This window comes from Callospermophilus lateralis, chromosome 1 (assembly GCF_048772815.1).
Source record: "Callospermophilus lateralis isolate mCalLat2 chromosome 1, mCalLat2.hap1, whole genome shotgun sequence".
NCBI classification, from domain to species: Eukaryota; Metazoa; Chordata; class Mammalia; order Rodentia; family Sciuridae; genus Callospermophilus; species Callospermophilus lateralis.
This window is the reverse complement of record NC_135305.1, coordinates 19,970,953-19,994,120: the sequence shown is the minus strand read 5'-3', so window position 1 is coordinate 19,994,120 and position 23,168 is coordinate 19,970,953. Positions and strand designations below refer to the sequence as shown.

Below are 23,168 nucleotides of genomic sequence, written 5' to 3'. Positions count from 1 at the left end.
CTGCAACTCAGGTTGGAAATCATAGTAGCTAGCGCTCAAGGTGTCCCCAGTAAATAGGGCTGACCAATTGTAAGATACTGTAGAAATCATGCTGTTTGACTTCTGAGGTTAGATAATGAGTCACTGTGGTTTTCACTCTGTGCTGTATTGGACCATTGTATTGTGAACACTCCTGTAGCTTTAGGAAAAGGTTCATGTTGTGAGGAACTGAGGCCTCCTGCCAGTGCCAGTATTGGCTTCCCTGTCATTGAATGTACCATTTTGGAATCAGATCCTCTGCCCTATTCAAGCCTTTGGACAATTGCAGTCCTAGATATATTGACTACATGTCTCATGAAAGACCTCAGTCCAGGTCTACCCAGCTAAAACATCCAGAATTCCTGAACACCAGCAACTGCATGAAATAAATGTTGATAAATATTCATTAAAAACAAACAAAAAATAGCCTTGCATCCCAAAACTTTGAGACTCTTCCAGGACCCTCATGTATGGGAGAATGTGGGAAGGAGTGCTGACTGGCTTGTTTCCCAGGTTCTTCTCCCACTTAAACCACAGCAGCTCTGCCTTCATCTGAAGTTTACATATTGAGGGTCCACGTGGGATTTCATTTCAAGAATGGAGTGTGCTGCTAAAGATAAACTTGAAGGGGGGAGTCACGAACTGAAACCTATTTCTATGCAAGTATGAAGTTGTCAGGATGAAGCCACTACTATGTATAACCATTAAGCACTCATTTTAAAAATCCAGTGTGTGGCTGGTAAAAAAAAAATAAACTAAACTTGAAAATACTGGTTTAGAGAAACACTAGATCAGATGACCTCCATAGTCATTTGTCTCTTACATTCTGATTCTACCTAGATCATGGGCAGCATTTCCTTCACAACTTGCTCCTCCTGCCATGAAATCAAATCCTAGAGGTGGGAGGTAAAAGCTCATAGTGTGCTGTTCACCAATAAGTTTATCAGGAACTGTCTCTCCTGTTTGTGAAGCCAAGCAGAGTTCAATCCTGGACAATGTTTGCAGGATGCAAGGGGACAGGTGTTTGCTTCTGTTGTCAGCATTTGATTATAATGACAATATTAACAACATGACCAATAATGGCCAGAATGTTCAGCACTGTGTGAAAGGCCTTGGATGGGAAGTTTCATATTTATTCTCTCATTTTAATTCTTATGACCATTATAAGGTAGGCATTTTAGAGATGGAGGAAAGGAAGGTTGATAGGTTAAATGATTCTCCAGTTACAAAATGTAGAGCTGTAGTTACAGAACCCTTGGCCACCATTTGAATTACACAGGCTGGTAGTAGAATGGAATGGCTGCTCTGGGTCTGAAATATACAGATTTCACACTAGGGAATCTTTTAACAGTCACTATAAGAAAAGCTCTTCACTATTCACCATCATTCCTGAGAGCTTACTCAGTCAGATCAGGAACTGTTCTTAGAAGCCTGTAGGAAACCCTGACACTGCCTCAGGCTATGCTAAGATGTTCAAGCAAACCTGAGAAGCCATAAACTGCTTCCACTGTTGTTCCCAGGATGCAAAGATCAATGTCTTACCTGGAAGCACAGTTAGAAAATGCCTTCAAGAAAGAAGACAGGTGTGGTGACACATACCTGTAATCTCAGCAGCTCAGGAGGCTGAGGCAGGAGGAGGATTGTTAAATTCAAAGGCAGCCTCAGCGATTTAGTGAGGCCCTAAGCAACTTAAGTGAGACCTGGTCTCAAAACAAAAAGTATAAAAGGACATCGGATGTGGCTTAGTGTCTCTGGGTTCAATCTCTGATACCAACAAATAAACAAAAGACAAGTGTTGGGGGGCAGGGGGATAACCACCATGGATCCCCAAAGAGAGGCCCTATAGGAAAACCTTCCTGGGCTGGACCCAATCCTGATTGTGCCTATCCTGACTGGGTACTCTATCACCCTCCCCTGCTGCAGGGGACCAATAATGAGCACCACAGAATCCCACACTGGCTTCTTCCATAGAGGACAGCAAGAACATTCCATTCAAACTGTTTGTGAAATGTTATCAACACAAAGGATATAATGTGTTGACAAATCATTGAGAAAGTCCATGCAAACTATGTACAGAGATTTTCCAGTCCTTGTCTTACTTGTCTGTGTGATCTAATAAAATGTAGTTTCATTTTTTTCAGTTATTATAAACAATTCTACTCTGGTTACAGTGTTTGGGTAGAACCCCAACTGTTTCACAAATGCATGTTATGTCAGCAACTATACAAGGGCAAAGCTTCTCAAAGATGGGGCAGCACCAACTTATCTTCCATCAACTTGGCCCCCTGGAAGGTCGCTTCACTCCTCATGGCAAGTTCACCTACATCCCAAGGCTGGGATGGAACCTGCCCAGGAAGGTGTAGAAATTTGGTTCCACAAAGAAAAGTGGAACTTCATTGGCAAAGCAGCACCATCTTGATCCACAGACCCTCTCAGATCCATCTGCTCCCTTGGATGAATTGTTAGTGGAATAGAGCTGACCCCATGAGCTCAGTCTGCTGCTCCTCACAGCCCACTTGCCAGCATCAACATCATTCCACCTGAGCCTGAGCCACCAACTGCAGAAAATACTCCTGCTGGAGTTTCAAAAATGCAGACCCAGCTGTTTTTCCTCCCCTTGTGTTGGGCCTCCTCTCCACTACAGGCAAGGCTCCTTCACAGGGACAGTCCTTAGACCGGAAGTTTCTGCAGGAAAGCACAAAGGGAAGGTTATGCCAGCTTGCCTTTTCTCTCACTCCTGGGTGGAATTCCATATTGTCTCACTGAAAGAAAGGTGACCACAACACTCAGAGCAACCAAGAGAGCTTTATTGCAGCAGTGCAACAGAGGAGAAGAGAGAGAGAGAGAGAGAGAGAGAGAGAGAGAGAGAGAGAGCGCAAGAGAGCAAGAGAGACAGAGAGAGCAAGAGAGACAGAGAGAGCAAGAGAGAGGCCCAGCAGGAGGGAATTTTTATAGCCCAAATCAAATGGGGTCTCTGGGTCTGCAAGCTGCCTTGTAGGCAACAAGGGGGTTAAGTGTTCGGCCTTGAGTGGCAGGCTGAGTGTTCAGCCTTGAGCAGGGGGGCAAAGCGCTCAGCCTTGAGTGGGGCCTTGGGCATTTGGGCTTGAAGCAAACAGGTGATAAAGAACCAGACAGAGGGTTTGAGTGGCCAGGTCATCCTGCAGCTAACTTTGTTTGGCCAGCCCTGCGGACAGCTTACTCAGCCTGTCCTGCACCTAACACTCACCACATCTTAAGCAGGGATCTAGAAGGCAGGTAAATTGATTTAAAAACTACTAGCACTAGGGATGTATCTCAGTAATAGAGCACTTACATAGCATATACAAGGCCCTGGGTTTGATCCCCAGCTCTAAAATAAACAAATAAATAAAACACCATCTCTTACTTGTGACTGCCTCAAAATTTTCCAAAGTATCTTAAGGCCAACTCTTCACCTAGAGAAAGAGGGGCTGGGATTAGTCAGTTGATTTGGTGTATCTGTTAAGAGTCTACTCTTTATTATCAGGAGGTGACCTAGACTTGCAGTTTAACTTCGATAAAATGGGATGTGCCTTCTCCAGCAGGTGGAATGAACACTGTGAGGGACAGACACCAGGAAAGGGGCTCAAGCCAAAGGCCACCAGGTAGAAAGGGCAGCCTACACAGGTGGGGTTCTAGATCCCTCACACGACCTAGTCCCAGGTGTTCAGAGGTTTGGTGATTTCCTTCATCCCAGCAACCACTACTGGCCAATTAATTATATCTTTGGGGCACATTTTAAACACCAATAACCTGCTGGGTGTGGTGGCACACCCATAATCCCAGGGGCTTAGGAGGCAGAGGCAAGAGGTTCAAGGCCTGCCTCAGTAATTTAGACCTCAGCAACTTAGAGAGCTTATCATTCTATCTCATTATTTTAAAAAAGGAAAAGTGTGTGTATGTGTGTGGCGTGGGGAGCACTGGAGTAAAATGCCCCGGGTTCAATGCTCAGTACAAAACACAAAACAAAAATCAATATCAATAACCTACAAAACAGTTAATGTGAGTTGTTAGAGGAAATGTGTAATCACCCAATCAATAGTCACTAACAAAACAACCTCACTTTATGAAATTTCAGGTTAACACTGTATCCCACAGCGGCGGCGGCGGTGGCAGAGAGAGCTCCAGAAGTTCCTAATAAAGATGCTAAGAAAGAATGTAAGACAGGAAAATAATTAAATATTTTTACTGTGTTGTCAATGAATATTCATTTACATATGCGGTGCTGAGAATCAAACCCTGTGTTTCACACATTCCAGGAAGAAGAGAACATGAGAGGAGTGTTTGGAGTCAACAGGAGAATTCAATTGTTGTGAAAAGCAAGGAATTCATGTCCTCTGTTGCTGAGGATCTCCAAGTCACTCACTGGTTTTGCTGAGCCGGGTCTGGGTGCCATCCAGAAATGGAAGAGAATATTTACAAAAGAAAATACATTCTTCAGGAACCATTGACAATAAGGGATGTGTTTATTCATTTTTCTGAAGAGGAATGGAAATGCCTGGACCCTTCTCAGCAGACTTTATATGGAGATGTGATGTTAGAGATCTATAGAAACCTACTCTTTATTGATATGACTTCTAATCAAAACCAAGAATTTTCAGGAGAGCAAGAAATAAAATATTTTTTGCAAAACTTGATAAAGTGAAGTGCAGAGTGTTCAGCTGCAATTAAGGATGCACCTCTGGACAGGGCCTTTTTGACTTTTTTTAGGAAGGCAGGTGAGGGCCCAAGTCCCAGGATCCAGGTCAGCCTTTCAATGCTATTGGAATGTGATGTGATCCAATTGTACATCCATTCAGCCAAGGGGCAGGGAGTGTATGTGTATCCTAATGGGCTGTATCAGTGTCATAGGGCTCTCATAAGACAATGAATAGATGGAGTTACACGATATTTATTTGTCCTAATTCTTGAATTTTTATGTCAAGGTACTTGCTGGAATGATTTCCTTTGAGGCCCACTCTTTGAGATGTAGATTGCCATCTTCTGTCTCCATGTTTGCATGACATTTTCCTGGGTTTCTCTGTGTCCTTGGAATGTAGGTTGCACTAAACATTAAAGCTTCAGATACAATTGATTATACCTGCTGGCACCATTTGCATATTAAACGAACCAATTAAGGTTACCAATACATTGAAAAGAATATCCTCATTTAAGAGTCCTCAGTCTTTTAATAAAGAGCTATTTTGAGAATAGCTCGGTTATTTTTCAGCCCGTGCCCATGGAATATTATTCTTTGCAGCTCACTGTTCCATTCTTCGATGATGTTTAGGTGTCACTGTTATCCCTGAATTGTGTCTAGCTTCTAGCATTGATTTGGCCAGGCCTGTTGTTTACTTGTACAGCTGTGGGCTTTCCCTCCTTTATTATTTTTTTTTAATTGAGCTGTGTTTGATACTACTTTCTCTAATGATGAGTCAGTAATCACTGCTTATTTCTCTTTATTCTTTTATCTTATCAGTTTTATTTACTTTTGTCTAATTAGTGGCAATCAGTTTTATTTACTTTTGTCTAATTAGTGGCAAGCTATTACAGAATAGTCACTTTGTGATTAGTTAAGCATTATTTTAAAGCGTTCTTGCCTATCTCACATTCAAAATAGTTACAAAATGCTAGACAGGTTTTCTTTATTTGGAGATTTAAGTTGTTAACAAGAATATTTGGTATATATTTTAAAAGTATGTATTTTTAATCTAAAGTTGATATTCTGAATATAAAGGTTAAGGATAATAATTTTCAAAAGAGTCACGAAAGCTTTGATTAAAATATATTTATGCAGCCAAGTGGCTGCACTTATGTAGATTTATGAAGAATTTTTATGTAAGAAGATTTTGTTGCGTTTTGCTGTTCAAAGGGGATATTTCTAAGACAATTTGCTGAATAGATTTTAATTAAAATTATGAAAGTAAAAAACAACAACAACAAAAAACACACTGTATCCCATCTCCTGGGTGAGCAAATACCAGGAAAACAACCAATAGCATTCAAGCCTCCAGAGCCTTGACTCTCGTAATCTTGCTGAGAGTACTCTCCCTAGCAAATCAGATGCCATTTATTTATGCTTTCCTCCCACCTTGTCTAGACCATGGGCTTCAGGAAAGCAGTTTCTCTCAGGTAGAGCTGCTTAGTAAATATCTGACTTTGGCTTTCACAAGTAGGAGGATCAAACAACTCATGAAATTAAAAAATGAGTGTATGTCCTGGCTTGGCCCCAAAGCTACGGTTCTCACCCCTGGTTGCATGTAAGAATCACCTGAAGTGCTTGAAAACTCTTAATGTCCTTGGCTATAACCCAGACTGAGATTCCAGGGGCAAGGTCCAGACATTACCTGCTTTCAAAGCTCACCAGGTGATACCAGGATGCAGCCACGATGAGACCCACTGCCCTAAAGCTTAACGGCAGAGCACGGGGAAAGGGTTCCCACTGGAAGGAAGCTAAGCCCTCAGTCCTGCTACATGGGTCACTGGCTAGCTCTATGGGTATCCAGGGAATGAAGATTGCGAGTGGGATAGAGAGTGATTTATTGTTTCAAAAAACAAGAACAAAATGGAAGAATATCAAGTTCACAAAAAGACTTTTTATTTGAGGCAGAGAAGTCTGGCTGAAAGGATTACAGTTCCAAGCAGCCAGAACACAATGGTTAGTGGCACTATTTTAAATATGTAGCTTTTGCTTCTCTTTAGTCAGAAAAGTGTTCTCAGGCTGTACTTTCCCAGATGAGCAAGAAGAAAGGCAAGAGATTAGAAGAGACACCTAATCTACTGAGGCTGCTCTTCATACCCAGTGTCAAGCTAGCAACTCACAGTGTTGCCCATTGCTGAGGGAGTCACACTAGCTTGCATGGAAAAATGAGGCAGGAACAGGTGCAACCTTGTGGAAGAGCAGGCATCCACAGCTTCAAAACTCTGCATGGAAGGGGTAATCCTTGTGGGCAGCACAGCTGTCAGAAGAAAAGAGAACACATTTGTTTTTCAAGGAAAAGGTATGACTGTGACAAATTGCCAGCGTAAGAGGTAGGTGTCTCATTATGGGCACACATAGAAATCTTGCAGGCAACAAGCCAGTTTTGAGTCTTTGGGTCATGGTTCTGCAGCTTGGACAAGTAGCCCAGGCTCCAGTCTCCTCTACCAGACTGTCATCAAGGAGCACACGTGTGATAGATCCAATCCTCCCCACATGCCCAGCACTGGGCCTGGGATATGCAGCATGGCCAGGCCTGTTTTCCTGCCTCCTAGTAGAAACTTAGTCTAACTGGGAGAACCAAATAAAACTTCATGTCTTAAACAATACAAGGATGAAAAGAGCAAAGAGATAATAATAGAAGTGTGAAAAGGCTGTATGAGACTGACTCTCAAAGGGTTAGTGAGACAGTAATTGCTTGTAGGACATGGAGAGGGAGGACACCTCACTCGGTGGGAGTAAACTGAAGCAGATCCTTGGAAAACTATCTGCTACAGGACACAAGGGGGAGGGAGCAAGATGGACCAGTGATGCCAAGGCTCATAATTCAACTGATGGGGTCAACGGCTTTTACTGGTGAGATGAAATGGCAAGAACATTGAAAAGACTAGCCAGGAAGGGCACACTGAGCTTGGAGCACATAACTCCTATTTATACATGCAAAATCACTCAAGAGCTGGGTACAGTGGTGCACGCCTGTAATCCCAATGATTCAGGAGGCTAGGCAGGAGGATAGCAAGTTCAAAGCCAGCCTCAACAACTGAGACCCTGCCTAAAAAACAACAACAACAACAAAAAAAAACACTCAAGAAATATGACACCATCACCAGCAATACAGGCTTGGTGTGGCAGTATGTGCCAGCAAGAGGTCTGGGACATGGGCAATTAGGAAAAGCTTCCTGGAAGACCTGCGAACATCAGAGCCGGCTCTTCCTCCCCATGCCAACCCTAAACCATGTCCACAATATTCCTAGCACGCAGGATAACCACACAGCTGTTTCTCGAATAGCCCTGGAGGGTAGGAAGAAGGCATCAGGATGTGAAGGGACCACTTAGAAAAGCACTGAGGTTTGCCAGCCCTGAGAGAGCTTCAACACAAGGTCAGCACTGGGAGGAAGAAAAGGTTCAAAAAGGATGCAAGTTGGCCAATGACTCACATTCCCCTCACTCCCACCACTAGATCCAAAAACGATTTTCATGTTGAAAGGTTAAGAGCCATGGACACAAACAGGCACATCAGACAGGGACTTGGTTGGGGTTCTTATTTAGAACCTGAGGCCTGTGTGACAACAACATGCTAACAAGCATGCTTATGCCTGAATCACAGGAGTTACAGTTGGTGGATACCTGCCTGAGGCAGTGGTTGCAGTCACCATGGTGAGAACTCTGAATTGGAGGGACAGCGCAGAGGTTGGGAAAACAAGTACCCTACCCTGTCTTAGTGAATGTCTAATTTGTGCTTCAGAGAAGTACTAAAAGAGACAGAAGGGAAACAGCTCAGATAGGAGTAAGGGTGGTGAGAAGGTAGAGGTCTGACTCCACTGCCAAAAGAGAAGCTGCTTCTTAAAAGCAGAGCGTGAGTTTTAAACTTTGTCACTGAAATGGCAGGAAAAGGAAAAAAAAAAAAAAAAAACCCAAACCCCACCTTATTGTGCTCTCCTGTAGAGTCCAAACCCCATGTCAGAGGGAGCATAGGTACCCCTTATATTCACTCATACAGAGAAGGTACAACTGGTTTTCTCAGAGTCATGGGCAGCTTTTTCACATCAGAGCTGGGATAGACTTGAGCCTGACTCAAGGGTCTCTTACTAGGGTCATCAAGAAAGCCACATGCAAATTCACAAAGATTTGCAAACTAAATAAATGCCCAAATATGCATTTTTTCTTTCAGTTGGGTGACAATGTCCTTGGGCCACAGGAGGAGAACAGATGTCTCTTGGCCAAGGCTTTGTACAGTTTGACTGATACAAGTGTAAACGCTTCCTACTGCCTGTGGATAAGAAAGCAAAGTAATGTGCAACAGAAAGAAGGGCTGTGATAAGAAAGCCTGGCCCACTGGGGCCTGCAGGGGTTACCCTGCTGTACAACACGTGGTGGTTGGGAACTGGTTATCACATGGGAATTCACTCACCTCATCAAGGCACACACCCTCCAGTTCCTGTTGTAGCTGAGTAAGGTGGTCATGTCCTCACTGCTCAGTTCAAAGTCAAAGACCTTAAACAAAAATAAATCAACAAATTCTGCAAATAAAAATCAGAGCTGGACCTGATGGCACATGCCTGTTCCAGAGACTTGGAAGACTATGGCAAGAGGATTACAAGTTTGTGGCCAGCCTCAGCAACTTAGTGAGGTCCCTTCAACTCAGTGAGACCCTGTCTCAAAATAAAAAAGAAAAAGGACTGGAGATGTGGTTCAGTGGTTAAGCACTGCTCAGTTCAATCCCCAGTACCAAAAAATAAAATAAAATAAGAATCAAACAATAATGCAGAACATGGATGGGAAGACTTCTATTGCCTTGAGTAGGGAAGGCAGTAAGGTAAACTTAGAGTACAGTTAGTACATTTATTACTCTTCAGAGAAAAGTACATTTTTTTGCTAGATCTGAAACAGTCCTTCTCTTTCAGAACTTCTAAGAAAACTGACACTTTTCATTCTATGTATTTTGTTTCAAAAATACTTTTGCACACTTCTATAAAAGCACCAGGGGAAGAATATAATAATGGGTAAGATGTGTTCTTGCCTTCATTCACCATGAAGCAGAGAATGGAAGCATCTCAACAGTTGTAATTCAAGGAGTAATTCAGTAATCACACACTATTAAGACACAAAACAAAGCTCTTGGGAAGCTCAGAGACATTAGGAATGGCTTCTAGCTGGGACACTGAAGGACGTGGCCAAAGAGTATTTAAGATGGCCTAAGACGACATGGAAGTTTTGACAGAGTAGACTGTGAAGAAAAGAACCACTTGTGTGAAGAAAACAGACTGCATGGAAGAACTCAGCCTGTGTGGGGTAGGCAGACAGGCCAATGGGTCTACAGCAGTACTAGGTGAGACCCAGAAGGGCTAGGACACAGACACAGAAGTGGGGGTGGTTTGCTTAAACTTCTGATGATCATAGAATGTGTAAAACAAGGGTCTGCTATATACTCTGTGAGTACAACAATGGAAAAATGTGCAAAGAATACACAGTAAGATGCAAAAATAAAATAATCTGGTTAAAATTTTGAGATTGTCATTTACATACTTTTGTTTTATAATACTTTAATAAAACGTGAAATGAAGGCTCCATCTCTAGTAGGATATGGCTTTCTCACTGTTTTGTTACTGTATTTTCTGTAGTTAAAACATCTACACAGATGAAGAAAACTACTTCCTCTACAAAACAATAAGCTCCCCTCCCTCCCAGAGCTCACCCTCCCCCCAGTCTCCTTTGTGATAAGTGGTATGTGTTAAGGCCATAGACTCTAGCCAGCAGGACCAAGCAAAATTAGCGCTTGCTGTGAAATCAGGGCCAACCCGAGCCTGTGTGGAGCCTGCAGGGGGACTACTGGGGCTGGCTTCTGGAGAGCTTCACACCCATGCCTGTGCCATGCTCTGAACAAGACCTCAGGTGAGGATGGGGTGCCCCTGGCAGAGCTGCTTGGCTCAGTGACCATCATGACCACCCTCTTCTCCCTCCTGGCCCCCTCACCAGTACAAGAGGAAGGTGATGCCAGGCAGCCTGAGTTGCTCTCCAGGGCAATGTGAATGGCCAGACTCCTGGTACTGTGACAGAAACTGTGCTCTGCCCATGATATGGGCTCTTTACAGAATGAGTGTGAGTGGCTGGCAGGGGCCTTTGCAGTTCATGGACTTATCAGCACAATAACGTTTCCTGAGTTCTTTTTTTAAAATATTTTTTTTAGTTGTAGATGGACACAATAACTTTATTTTTATTTGTTTATTTTTATGTGGTGCTGAGGATCGAACCAGGTGCCTCACACATGCAAGGCAAGCGCTCTACCACTGAGCTACAACCCCAGCCCTCCTGAGTTCTTACTATGTTCCCAAGCATTGTGTGAAGGGCTCTGTGCATCAGCTTATCTAATATTCACAATGACCCTAAAACTAGGTATTATTTTACAGATGGAAAAACTGAGACACAACACAGTTAAGTAACTTGCTTAAGGTCATACAGCTGATAACTAATGGAGTTCCCGTGCAAACCTAGGCAGTATTGCTTGAGTGACATTTTCTCAGGGAAAACACCCTACGTCCTTGAGGAACTTCAGCAAAGATGTGTATTTGGGTGTCCAGTGTGGGGCTATTGAAGCACAAGACCCAGCACAGTGGACTCCACCAACAGGGGTCATAGTCTTAAATCATGGTTTGCTTACCATAGCTTACTGAGGTTGGCCCACTGGCCTGAGGTGGGGATCCCACAGATAAGACTATATACAGAGACAGGATGAAGGTCCCTGTAAAGAGACTCTGCCCCTTTCTCTACTAAGGAAAACCAGGTTGAGCAGTTGGGATCTTACCTGAAAGTTCTCCGCAATCCGTGCAGGTGTCACAGACTTGGGGATCACCACCAATTTCCTCTGCATGGGGAATCGGATCAGCACCTGTGGAGTCAGAGGTGCTGACTGTATACATGTGCCAGGCACTCTGCATCATCATCTCCCCTGATCCTACATACACAACCCAAAACAGACCCGTCTGCTGGAATTGCACAGGTGAGAAGAGGGGTTCAAAGATGTCCACATCACACCTGATGCACAGGGGTTGCATTCAGATGCAGATCTGACCTGAGTCCTTCTTTTAATGTCTCCAGGTACAATAGGAGGCCACAGGGGGACCACTTATTGCCTAGGAATGCACACTATGCATGGTTGGTAGTCAGAGCTCTCTCATCTACAGAGACAAGCTTCCACGAAAATTAGTAAAAGAACTATGCTGATCCTGGAGCAGTTTACAAAGATAGTGGCGGTGGTACTATTATTCCAAGATAGCATGGCAGCCTCTTCTGATGTCCCAATCTGCCTCAGGGCTCTCCCTACTCACGCTCCAGGATCCTAAACCACACTTTCAGGGAGGGCTTGATGCTTAGTCCCCTCTCTTGCCTGGCTAACAGTACTACCTAGAAAGCAGGGAGTTCTGAGGACAGTCAGGGGTGTCTGGAAATGACTATACCTGGGCTGCCGTTTTATTGTACTTGTCTGCAATCGCCTTTATCCTGGGCTCCTCCAGGAGGGAAGGGTCCTCAGGCTTGGCCCTGGAGCAGAAAGATGGTTCAGGTCAACAACCATCAATCACTGCTATTTGAGGCAGCTGGTGACTCTGACCCTAATCCTCCTATAGAGCTCAGGGAGAGCGGCCAGGAGTCTCCTGGTCTGAAGCTGAGTCATGGATCATGAACCCTTTGGGAAAAGTGCAATCACCTTGCTGCTGAAATTCTAACCTCCCAGGAAACCTGAGGCTGTGGCTGTTCATCATTCCAGAAGCATTTTCTTTGATGTTCAATTTTTCTTTCTAGTCTAACTTCCACCAAGTGAAAGAAAACATGACCTCATAGAAACTCACCAGGGCCTGTCGGGAGAGCCAAGGGGGCTGTAGGCAGTCACCACAATGCCTTTGGAATGGCAGTACTGGATCAACTTCTCCTGAGTTAGGTATGGGTGGCACTCAATCTGCAAATGCAAATAGGAGAGATGACATGATACTACGGACATAAGATGAGATGAGGCAAAGTTTCTCCTGCTAAGTCATTTCCTTTGCCTCACAGAAAATGTCCTACTTTCCAGAGGAGCCATAACAACTTTCTATACTTCCCATCTAGTGTCTGTGACATTAAGAACAGTAATCTTGTTACCATGTTCCATGGCTATAGGCCCTGAGGGCTTTTTCTGGCCTTAGCCATTTATCAACTGCCACAGGTCTGAGGCTCTTGCCGGCCATGCACTGCTCACGTGTCAGATCCACATCATCATGGGCATCAAACCCTTTCCCACAAACTTCACTCCCAGATGTGCCTATCTTGATAAATTAGAACTCAGGGCTCTGCCAATACCCAGGATCTGCTTCTTAGCCACTCCCTGGGTGATGCAGACCAGAAGTAACTGCCAGGATCAAATAGTCAAACAAGATGCCATCCATACCATCTTTCCCAGTAGAAGTCTACCTGGTTAACTGCTGGCTTATATTTCAAGCCAGGTTTGTTTAAAAGCCTCTCGATCTGAAGATGATTAAAGTTGGAGATTCCAATTGCTTTCACCAGCCCTTCATCTACCAGCTCTTCCATGGCCTAGAGAGAAAAAGAGTATGTTTAGTGCTGAAACAAACCCAAAAAAGACTAGGATCAGAAGCAACTTTTGTACCAGGCAGTTTAACAGATCCTACTCTCACTATTCAGTGTCAGTTAATCACATCTTTTATAAGTGAAGAGACAGCAAGATGAAAGCCAGCCTGGCTTTTGTGGGATAGGAATAAACATGGTGATAAAATAACAAATGCAACATAAATAATGACAGAGCAGGTACTCACACCTGCCATACACAAGGACAGGAAACCTGCAATGAAGGATAAAGTTCCACTGGGGACCATCTTACCGTCCAGGTGTCCAAAAAATCAGTGTCACTGGGAATCACGCTGCCTGCCGCATCCAACGGAAAATACTCTTCACCATGCTGTCATTACAATTGAAAACAGACACACAAAACTATCAATTATAGCCCTTCATAGACCTGCTAGGAAGCTATGTATAGGAAAATTATTCTAATTGTCTAAGATTGTGGAAGATGGTAAGAGGCACATTTGGTAGCCAGTGTAAAAAGGAAACAGGCAGATGACCCCTAATGGCTCCAGGTACTACTTCTACCAAACAAGTTGTAGCTAAGTCTGTCAGATGAAGATCCAGACAACCCTCAGTCACTGAGACCCAGCTAGTCCTGGCTAGCTCACTGGCCTATAAAACTGTCACCATGCCCAGCCTTACTGGCTGATTATAAAAAAATGAAGGATAAAAGTCATAACTATAACTAGTGGACTTCTAGTGCAAACCCTTTAGATCCTCTAAATTACCATGCAATAAAACAGCTACAGGGTAAAACTCACATGCTTTCAACCTGGCTGACCAAGTAGAAAACCAAACCAGGGGCTAGAAAGAAGGTAAAAGAAGTAATATACTGCTGCTGGTGTGCAAGCCACACCTTAAGCAGCAGGGACAGGGAGAGTCTAGCACACACAGTGTGCTAATAAAGGAGATCAAAACAGGTCACAGGTTGCACTGAGCCACAGGATTCAGTCTGAGCTTCATGTGCCATACCTTAAAGCCCGTTGGCCAGTGAATCAGGTAGAGGTCCAGGTAGTCCAGCTGCAGGTCACTAAGGGTCTTCTGGAAGGCTCCTTTCACCAGGCTTTTGTCATGGAACGTGCACCACAGCTGAAGCCAGTGAGAGACATCTTACCACCGCCATGCATAAGGATATTTCCTGGCCAGAAGCCAGACAGCTCCAAGAAGGCTCACACTCCTCTCCCACAACCCAGCCAATTCAACACAGGAGTGGTTTGAGGGAGTTTCCAGTTCACACATCTTTCCCAAGGAAGGTAGGATGTCCAGGTCAAGGAAACCTCACAAGGACCAAATAGAAAGCATAAAATAGGACAAGCCAGCCAGCCAGCCCTAGATACTAAAGATGAGTTCTCAGGGCTGTTGTCCACCCTGGGTCCTTTGTATACCCACAACTCCAGGTCAAAAAAACACAGGCCAGCAGTGGAGAGCTAATCTGCAGAGGGGAGGCAAGTTCCATCCTTGAAGGTTAACTCCCTGAAAAAGGAAAGCCAAACCACAACCTCAACCTCATTAACATGGAGCTCTCACCCATGAGTCTGGGGGAATGACCATGCAACAGAAAGAGGCAGGCAAGCTATGGGGCCCTCTGTGGGCATGAGTAACCAGACCTGAAAACAGACCTGGAAAAATCGCCTGCCCTGGGGTTTATGGTCATTGTATAAAGAGTATGGCTCTGGCTCCTAAGCTGAGCCACCATGTGTAAGTGAAGGAGAGCCTCCAAGCATCCAACAGAACAGTACCTTGCTGACGATGAAGAGTTCTTGGCGCTTCACCACCTGCTCCTTTAGCTTCTCCTGAAGGGCCACGCCCACCTCCTTCTCATTCTGGTACACCTGAGCACAGTCAATATGGCGGTACCCAAGGTCAATCGCTATCTTCACAGCCTCAGTCACCTGGCCTGGAGATGACTGAAAGGAAAAGGAACATAAACCAGGGGTTTAAAAACAAAACACAATACAGAGTTTGCATAAAGCCAAGGAAGCAGTGCAGTGTGCTGGTCTTGGAGGACGGTCCTGGTTTGAGGTTTGGCCCAGGCTAGCTAGGGTATGCTCATTAAAAAAAAAAAAAAAAAATTAAGACGTTGATGTACCTTTAATTTATTCATTTATTTACATATGATGCTGAGAATCCAACCCAGTGCCTCACACATGCTGGGCAAGCGCTCTCTACCACTGAGGCACAACCCCGGTGCTCCCTAGGGTATGCTTCTTAAGCAGGGTTCTGCACTGGCAGTCCCTGACATGGGGAGCCAAGGTGATATGCCATATTCCATAACCTGACAGCCACTCACCAGCTGCATAGACCACTTTTAAAAGATGTGAAGTCGTCTCATTTCCTGCTTCTTCACATTCACTGACCAAACACTGCATTAAAAAAATCCCTCATGGGGCTGGGGATGTGGCTCAAGCGGTAGCGTGCTTGCCTGGCATGCGCAGGGCGCTAGGTTCAATCCTCAGCACCACATAAATGTTGTGTCCACCGAAAACTAAAAAATAAATATTAAAAAATTCTCTCTTCAAAAAAAAAAATCCCTCACTTCCTGAGCCGTAAATAGAACTATTTCCTTCAAACAGCTCAAAATGCTTACAACAGCTGTACTATGTACCTTAATTCCCATTTGTTCCTGATTTCAACAAGAAAATGCCTGCCCTTTGCTTTATCCATTCACACACGGATTCAGATATTGACAATCACTCAATTTTAAGCAGAACTGGGAAATTACCACCAGTCAAGGATGCTACTGATGCTGATTCAAAAGCCTGTAAGTCAATTCTCAATGTATGAGAACCTGCTTTAAAAAGGTGGAGACAGCTCTCTTCTGGGGACAGTGAATAGAGGCACTCAGAATGGTCCAGTGTTTGACATACCATCAATAGGCTTTTTTACAACACAGCCTCTAACAAAACTCGGCTGGTCTGCACCCCTGGTAATAAAGAAAGGGTTTGCTTTTATAACAAAAAGGTCCAGAAAGCACCAAAATCTGGATGTGGTATGTGTGACCCAAAGTTCTTAAGAGATTGCTTAAAATGAAAAAAACATGTCAACAAGGACTATGGTGGTTCCACGTGTGCTAAACATGCCTTCCCTATTGAGAAACAGAAACTATCATAAAAGTGTTGAAAGTGCAAGCATAGTCAGGAAGCTACATTTTAAAAAATGAAGCTTGAGCCAGGCTCAGTGGTGCACACCTGTAATCCCGGCAGCTCGGGAGGCTGAGGCAGGAGGATGGTGAGTTCAAAACCAGCCTCAGCAACTTAGGGAGGCCCTGAACAACTTACCAAGATCCTGTCTTAAAGACAATGACGACAGATGGGGAGGTGTCCCCTCATAGGTATTGCTAGATAGAAATATCCTGAAGGGGAAGGGAGATAGAACCATGGATGATCACCATTTGCTGGGGTCAGCACTGCAAAACCTCCGAGCAGTAAACAGGAAGCCTGGCTAAGGAGGAGGAGTGCCTGAATAGCCACTGAGCTTCACTAGCACCCAGATTGCAGAGACACCTACTCCATATCTCCTCACCAGTCCTGCTTAGATCAGAGAGCTGAACAAGAAAAATGTGTGCAACGAACTGTTGAATGAACGGGGCACATTCCTTTGGAGAGCTGGGTAGAAACAAATGGAAAGAAAAACTCTCCAGGGCCATCAGGAGTTGCCGACATTTGCTGTTTTGACAGGAGCTCTGGTGAACAGCCTGGGGGAAGAATGCAGACCAGCAGAACAGGTCCATTATCAGAGCCTGTTAACAGTGATCCCCACTACCCACTAACTACTACCAAGGGAAGGGACTGGCATTGGGGGGGGCAGCAAAGCTAACCTCAGGTGTGAATTAAGAGACAACTTCAGATTAACTGGCAAACTCCTGTTTCCCAGGAGAACCACATACCTGCACCCTTCCCCACCCTTTGTGGTTAAAGAAACAATAAAGGGAAGAAAATCTCAGCATATCCAGAATACTTTACCATGTGCTTTCTGTGGCATCCAATCCCATACACAGGATGAATGAAGTGGGTAGTGAGGGCAGAGCAGAGAACACCCCTTCCCAAGAAAGGGGACTTGGTGGGTTGGGGCTACCATCTGCCTGGCATATCCTGAACTTTCTTTAGGCTATAGGACACCCGATTGATTCTTCTAAGGAGCTGCTTCTGCATGCCACATAGTGGGGCTACCTAGCACCTTGCAACCCCCAACCCTGGACAGAAGGGTGGGCACATGGCACAGGCCCAACCTAGCCACACACCATCTGCCACAGCAACTGGTACAGGGGCATGACCAAAGCCAGGCCATGAGATACCCTCTGTGGATTTGGGATGAATTGCTAAGACAAGCTCTTGTTCTGCTGGAGTGACTTGCTAGAAAATGTGCACGTGCAGCTGCTGGAGAAATGAAGCTGAGAAACCAAAGCCTTGGTGACATCATTTATAACCCAAATTCCCAACACCTGAAGCCAGCAACTGTTATTTGGGAGGTCAAAGATTTCCCACCCCAAACATGTATTTTTTTTTGTTTTGAGCTTAAGATTAAATTGGTTTTTCTGTTCTTTGGAACCAAAAACTAGGATAATCAAGGATGCCAGACAATTGACACAAAACTGAAAAAAAAAGGTAAGTCTGTGTGATATTTTTATAGAAAGACAAGGACAGGGGGAAAAAAAAAAGACAAGAACAGGAGAGAGAAGACTGAGAGATCAAAAAGGAGCTACTGCTTCCTGACCCTTCACCAGACAGGGCAGTTTTGAATAAACAAAGCTTAAATCTGCCACCCTCACAAGATAAAATAAGCATCAAGGAAAATCCAGAGAATGATTACAATGTGCCACCTTTCATGTACTACCCACAGTCAACAGAAAATGCAACTTTCATTATTTGACACAGAAAAACCAACCTCACTTGACCTTTATGGTCCAAATTCATTTTATAGCTTAATAATGTAAACGTTCCACTGATTTATCACAATGAAAACACAATCAATCTGGCCAATATTTTACTTCAAAGCTCATAACCATGTTTAACATCACAAAGACAACTGAGACTCATTTCCTCTCATTCTGCTGTAATAACTCTGTTCTGAATTTTAAAACACTGGTATCTCGAACTTGGGTAAGATGTAGATGTGCCAGCACTGGCCCTGCAGGAACAGGACTAACTGAAATACATGTAGTTCAGTGGCAAAGCACTTGGGTTCAATTCCCAGTATTACAAAAATAATTTAATTAAGAATCTTTGATTTTGAAGACAGATAGAGGCCTGCAGAGAGCCTGGCAGGTAAAAAGTAAACTGAGCTCCCATGTCAACTCCAATGCCCACAGTACAGCTCCCTACCCCAGGATCTTGGGCCATCATCACAAGCTTGCCCCACTTGGGGAAAATGGCATGAAATCTTCTTTGGCACATTTTCTTCTTCTACCTCATGCATTCTTTTTTTTTTTTTTTTTTTTTTTTGGTACCAGGAACTGCACCCAGGGGCACTTAAGCACTGAGCCACTTCAGGGTCTCCCTGAGTAGGGCCTTGCTAAATTGCTGGCTTTGAACTCGTGATCTTCCTGTCTCAGTCTCCCCAGCCAATGGGATTATAGGCATGTGCCAACAAATCCAGCTACCTCATGCATTCTTGAAGGGAGTTCTATTGCCCCCAGAGACACCAAAATTGATTCGGAAAAGCCAAAATAATAACAATAATAGCAACACAGCTTATAGGATGGCTTGTGACTTTCCCCTCCAAAAAGAAAAAACAAAACAAAACAGATATATAGTATTATCTGTGATATCAAAATTTTATTGGGGGGCAAGTAAGGAAAAAAACGTCTCAAACAGCTCCTAAGTAGAAGGAACAGGGAGTAATAATGAGAAAAAGATTGAGAACACAGTTGTACCTCTACTCCTAGGAGCGTTCCTTCCTATCCTATGTGTGGAAGTTATGACCACATCCTACCAACAATTTCCAACTAGGTCAAAAACATTATCAGTAATAGGACACTGGCCTACGTCAGAGGTCAGCTCTGTCTTAATTCCTGGTAATACAATACCACGGGTTGCTTACTGTCCCACAAGGAACGTAAGACTGCCATGGGGTCTGGGGCAGTGAAGGTCCCCCCATGTAAAGAGAAGCAAGTTTGAGGACCTTTAATGGAATGGTAGACCAGAGCCTTCTAGAGCACTGTTGTCAGTCTGCAGGGTACAACACAGCCACCGACATGGAAAGTTCCAATAGAATACCAACTGCATCCACATGTAGTCTCCTCCAGTTCACTATGACAAGCAAATAACCACATCTTTTGTCAACCATCTGTGAAGGAATATGTATACAGGCAGGGAAAACATATTATGTCATTAAAATGTTTTGTTTTGTTTTGTTTTTTGAGAAAGGAAATCTATTCTGAGCCCACACATAGCCATTTATTTCACTTCCACACCCCAACCCCCCACTCTGTCCCTATCCATACAATTCTACACCAACTTCATCTCATTCCCAGAAATACAAGTGAGCATTTTCACTACATAGCTATCTCTGAGTGATTTTACTTCTTCATAATCCAATACACATCTTTTGGAAACCTACTACGAGCACTTTGAGAAGTGCTAGAAACACCAGTAGATAAGGCAGACACTATCCTAGTTCTCAGCCATAATGAATGATCTAAATAGATTTTGTAATGTTATTCAAACAAATACACAGCTTTTCAGGGCTGTTACATACTTAAGTAGTTGATCTGAAGTCCTCTTTAATAAATTCCAGTCCTTATTTGTCCTTGAGTAATACTGATTTTCAAATGATGGGTCATGAAATTAATTTCTAAAGTTATGATCATAGTTTTCAAAGAAAATGAATAGAAAAATATTAGAATGCACCCCACAAAGTAAGTTAAGTACTATTTGTGAAACTTTCACTGCAGTAGCACATGTACATCCTGTGCATCACAATACAGCTGTGTTTGCTGCAGCCAAGAAAGAAGCATCTTTCACATTCATCCCAACAGATGGCATTTAACTTGGTATCATGATTATAATCCAATTATCCCCTCAGAGTCAGCACTGGACTTTTGGAAAGAAACACAAATTATATACGCTGATCATTTTGGCTGAGAAACACTTTCTGTGGGAGGAAAATCTATGACCCTTTTCTATTCACCTGCAGGCGAAGGTAACCCCACTGCTGTCCTTTTTCAAACTGTCTGCACTCAATCATTCCTAGTTTGTTTTCTTTCCTTGACTGTTGAGTAAATATTTAATGCCCAGGCCCATATTCAAGACTCCTTTAAAACAGCAGTGGAATGTAACATGCAATACTCTGAAGCTATCTTACAAGTGGCTTTAAAATACTGAATTTTGCCTCAGCACCCATGATACCATCTTTCTCTGTTTTTACTTACCACTTAAAAAAAAAAAAAAAATCGGGGGTGGGGTGGGATGGTATTTGTTTTGCTACCAGCGATTGAACTCAGAGATGCTTTACCACTGAGCCCTTTTTATTTTTATTTCCAGCCAGGGTGTCACTAAGTTGCTTAGGGCCTTGCTAAGTTGCAGAGGCTGGCCTTGAACTTGCGATCCGCCTGCCTCAACCTCCCGAATCGCTGGGATTACAGGCGTGTGCCACGGCGCCCAGCTCTATAATTTTTAAAACTACTGTTTTCGTGCCACATTATCGTTTTTCCAAGTCCTATTAGATTTCATGCCCTATAGTCATTTTCGTCCGCCCGCGCGGTGCTGAGTTTCCTGGAGAGCGTCGGCCGGGCGCCCGCTGGGTCCTCGATGGGCGGCCACGGCAGTGGGGAGCCCAGATTCTCCGCCGAGCCCCGCCGCCCGAGTCCTCCCGAGGCGAGAGGCGACGCGGGCTGAGCTCGCAGCGCTGCGCCTTCAGGGACCGCGACAGGCTCGCATCACCTAATTTCATTACCTGCGGTCTGGGGCTGGTCTCCCGCGGCTTATCCCCGAGAGGGTCCTCCTGGGTCACAGGGAAGCGAGTCGGGAACTCGGCTCGTGAGGCACACCGGGCCGGGGGGAGCGCCGTGGAACTCGGCTTCCTCCTCCGCGCTCCGCTCCCAACGTCCCCCTGTGAAGACCCCTCGCCTCGGACCCTGGTAATGGGCTTCCAGGCGCGGCGCCCGCTCACCCGGGAGAGCCGCCCACCCCGAGTCGCCGGCGGTCTCGGCTTGCGGCTCCCCAACTCCACCCAAACCCCGAACGCAGGACCCCGGGCCCGCCTCGCCGCGCCGCCGGGGCCCCGCCAATCCCAATCTGGTACCTCAAGCCGGGCGTCCCCCGCGCAAGCGCTCAGAGTCCTGCCTTGACCCGGCGGAACACAAAGCGAGCGGCGAGGACTGCGCTACCCACAGCACTTACCTTCCAGGTGCCCAGCCCCAGGAGGGGCATCTTGGCGCCGTTATTGAGCTCGACGTGGCTGACCATTGCTGCAGCGCGTTAGAGACCTCAGCCCTTAACCGTGCGGCAGTGGCGCCGGTGCGCGTCTTTAAATAGGCCTTGTGTTCTGCAGAAAGGGCGCCTGCAATTGGTCCGTGGCCGCACGAAAGCGCCTTCTGATTGGTCGCTTCTGGAGGTCAGACGGTTGCTGCTCCCGCTAGGTCCTAGCGAAAAGGAATTCTTTTTCCACCGCTCGCTGACGCCCCACGTGACAAAAGAGTCCACTCTAAGTGCTGTGGGAAATAAGCCAACTAAAGTAACAGGCATCCTATAAATAGACTGGAAAGAAGTTTTGGTTTAAGAGCCCAAATGATGGCATCTACTGTCCAATATCAGTGTGATGCATTTTGGAAATTTGAAAAATGGTTGATTCTTAATTTGTACCACTACGGTGTAGTTTAGCACACTTTATACTTAAACGAAGATGCATATCAGAGAAATGGCTTGTAGTCATTATTTTTCAGAATACCTTCATGAAATTGGGTTTGCCTAGCCTGTGAGTAGCCTACTAGAGACATCTTTGCAACTCACTTGAGGTACTGCATGTCTGTACACATTGGATGTGGTTCAGCAATCTTGCTAGCAAAGCCAGCAACACTTGAAGTTGGGAAATCTTGATAAGCTTCATCCAGAACACACAGAGGATTTTGTAATATGACTCCCCATTCAGACTCAGTAAGACTAATTCCATTCAGTCTTTGAAAAGTAAGACTATTGAAGGGGCAAGTTCCAATACTTGGCCAAACTCTAGAAGAAAAGGCAGAAACCCACAGAAGAAAAAGTTAACTATAGTATTGTGGCTTCAAGTATTCCAAATTAGGAGGCACTAAATAATATATTAATGAGCTCAATATGTCAGATAGAAAAACATTATTTTCCCAAGACAATCAAAGGAAAGTTGCTCCAAGCATCTTGAAGATAATTTTGGTTTCTTTCCAACAACCTCTCTCTAAAATGCTCTATTTCACCCTTACCTTCTACTCTGTCATTCTCCAATCTTTCCTCTAATTATGCAAGATTGGAAACTACAGCTGTGCAGTAATGACTCAGGAACCAGACCTCTCTAAACTCCATTCTGGTGATTTTCCATTTGGTGCCTTCTTAAAAAGTGCCCCCCTCAGGAGAAATTTACAGAAAACACACTAGCCCAGATATTTTTCCATTTGACTTTTGCAAAAATTTTGCTAGTGGAGAATTTTCATGCTATTTTTCCCCAAATAATACAATCTAAATTTGAATTATCATTTTTTCCAAGTCTTCCTCCATGAGATCACTCCCGACATAGAGGCTGCTCTGCTAGTTGAACCTCCTGTGTCCAAATTCAAAGAGTTAATGTCTTTTGAAAAGGATTCACCTACAGGGCATGGTGGCTCAGGTCTGTAATTCCAGCGACTTAGGATGCTGAGGCAGGAAGATCATACATT

General features: G+C 44.4%; 1 protein-coding gene across 1 annotated transcript; it reads right to left on the bottom strand.

Annotated features, from left to right (window-relative positions):
• Window positions 1-6,591: 6,591 nt before the first annotated feature.
• Window positions 6,592-21,803, bottom strand: LOC143380238 (aldo-keto reductase family 1 member B1). The gene is made up of 10 exons (XM_076833078.2): window positions 21,667-21,803; window positions 15,067-15,234; window positions 14,300-14,416; window positions 13,584-13,661; window positions 13,157-13,279; window positions 12,559-12,665; window positions 12,169-12,250; window positions 11,517-11,600; window positions 9,126-9,208; window positions 6,592-6,974 (listed from the first exon to the last, which is right to left on the bottom strand). Exons 1-10 carry the CDS (start codon window positions 21,730-21,732, stop codon window positions 6,932-6,934), a joined length of 951 nt encoding a protein of 316 aa, XP_076689193.2. The 5' UTR covers window positions 21,733-21,803; the 3' UTR covers window positions 6,592-6,931.
• Window positions 21,804-23,168: the final 1,365 nt, after the last annotated feature.

Bases quoted from the DNA above. Each gene is read 5' to 3' on its own strand.
- LOC143380238 (XM_076833078.2), bottom strand. From the start codon at position 21,732: ATGGTCAGCCACGTCGAGCTCAATAACGGCGCCAAGATGCCCCTCCTG. The intron at 11,601-12,168 runs GTATAGTCATTT...CTGACTCCACAG, and splicing joins ACAATAAAACGGCAGCCCAG to GTGCTGATCCGATTCCCCAT. The intron at 9,209-11,516 runs GTAAGATCCCAA...TTTTTGTTTAAG, and splicing joins GGATTGCGGAGAACTTTCAG to GTCTTTGACTTTGAACTGAG.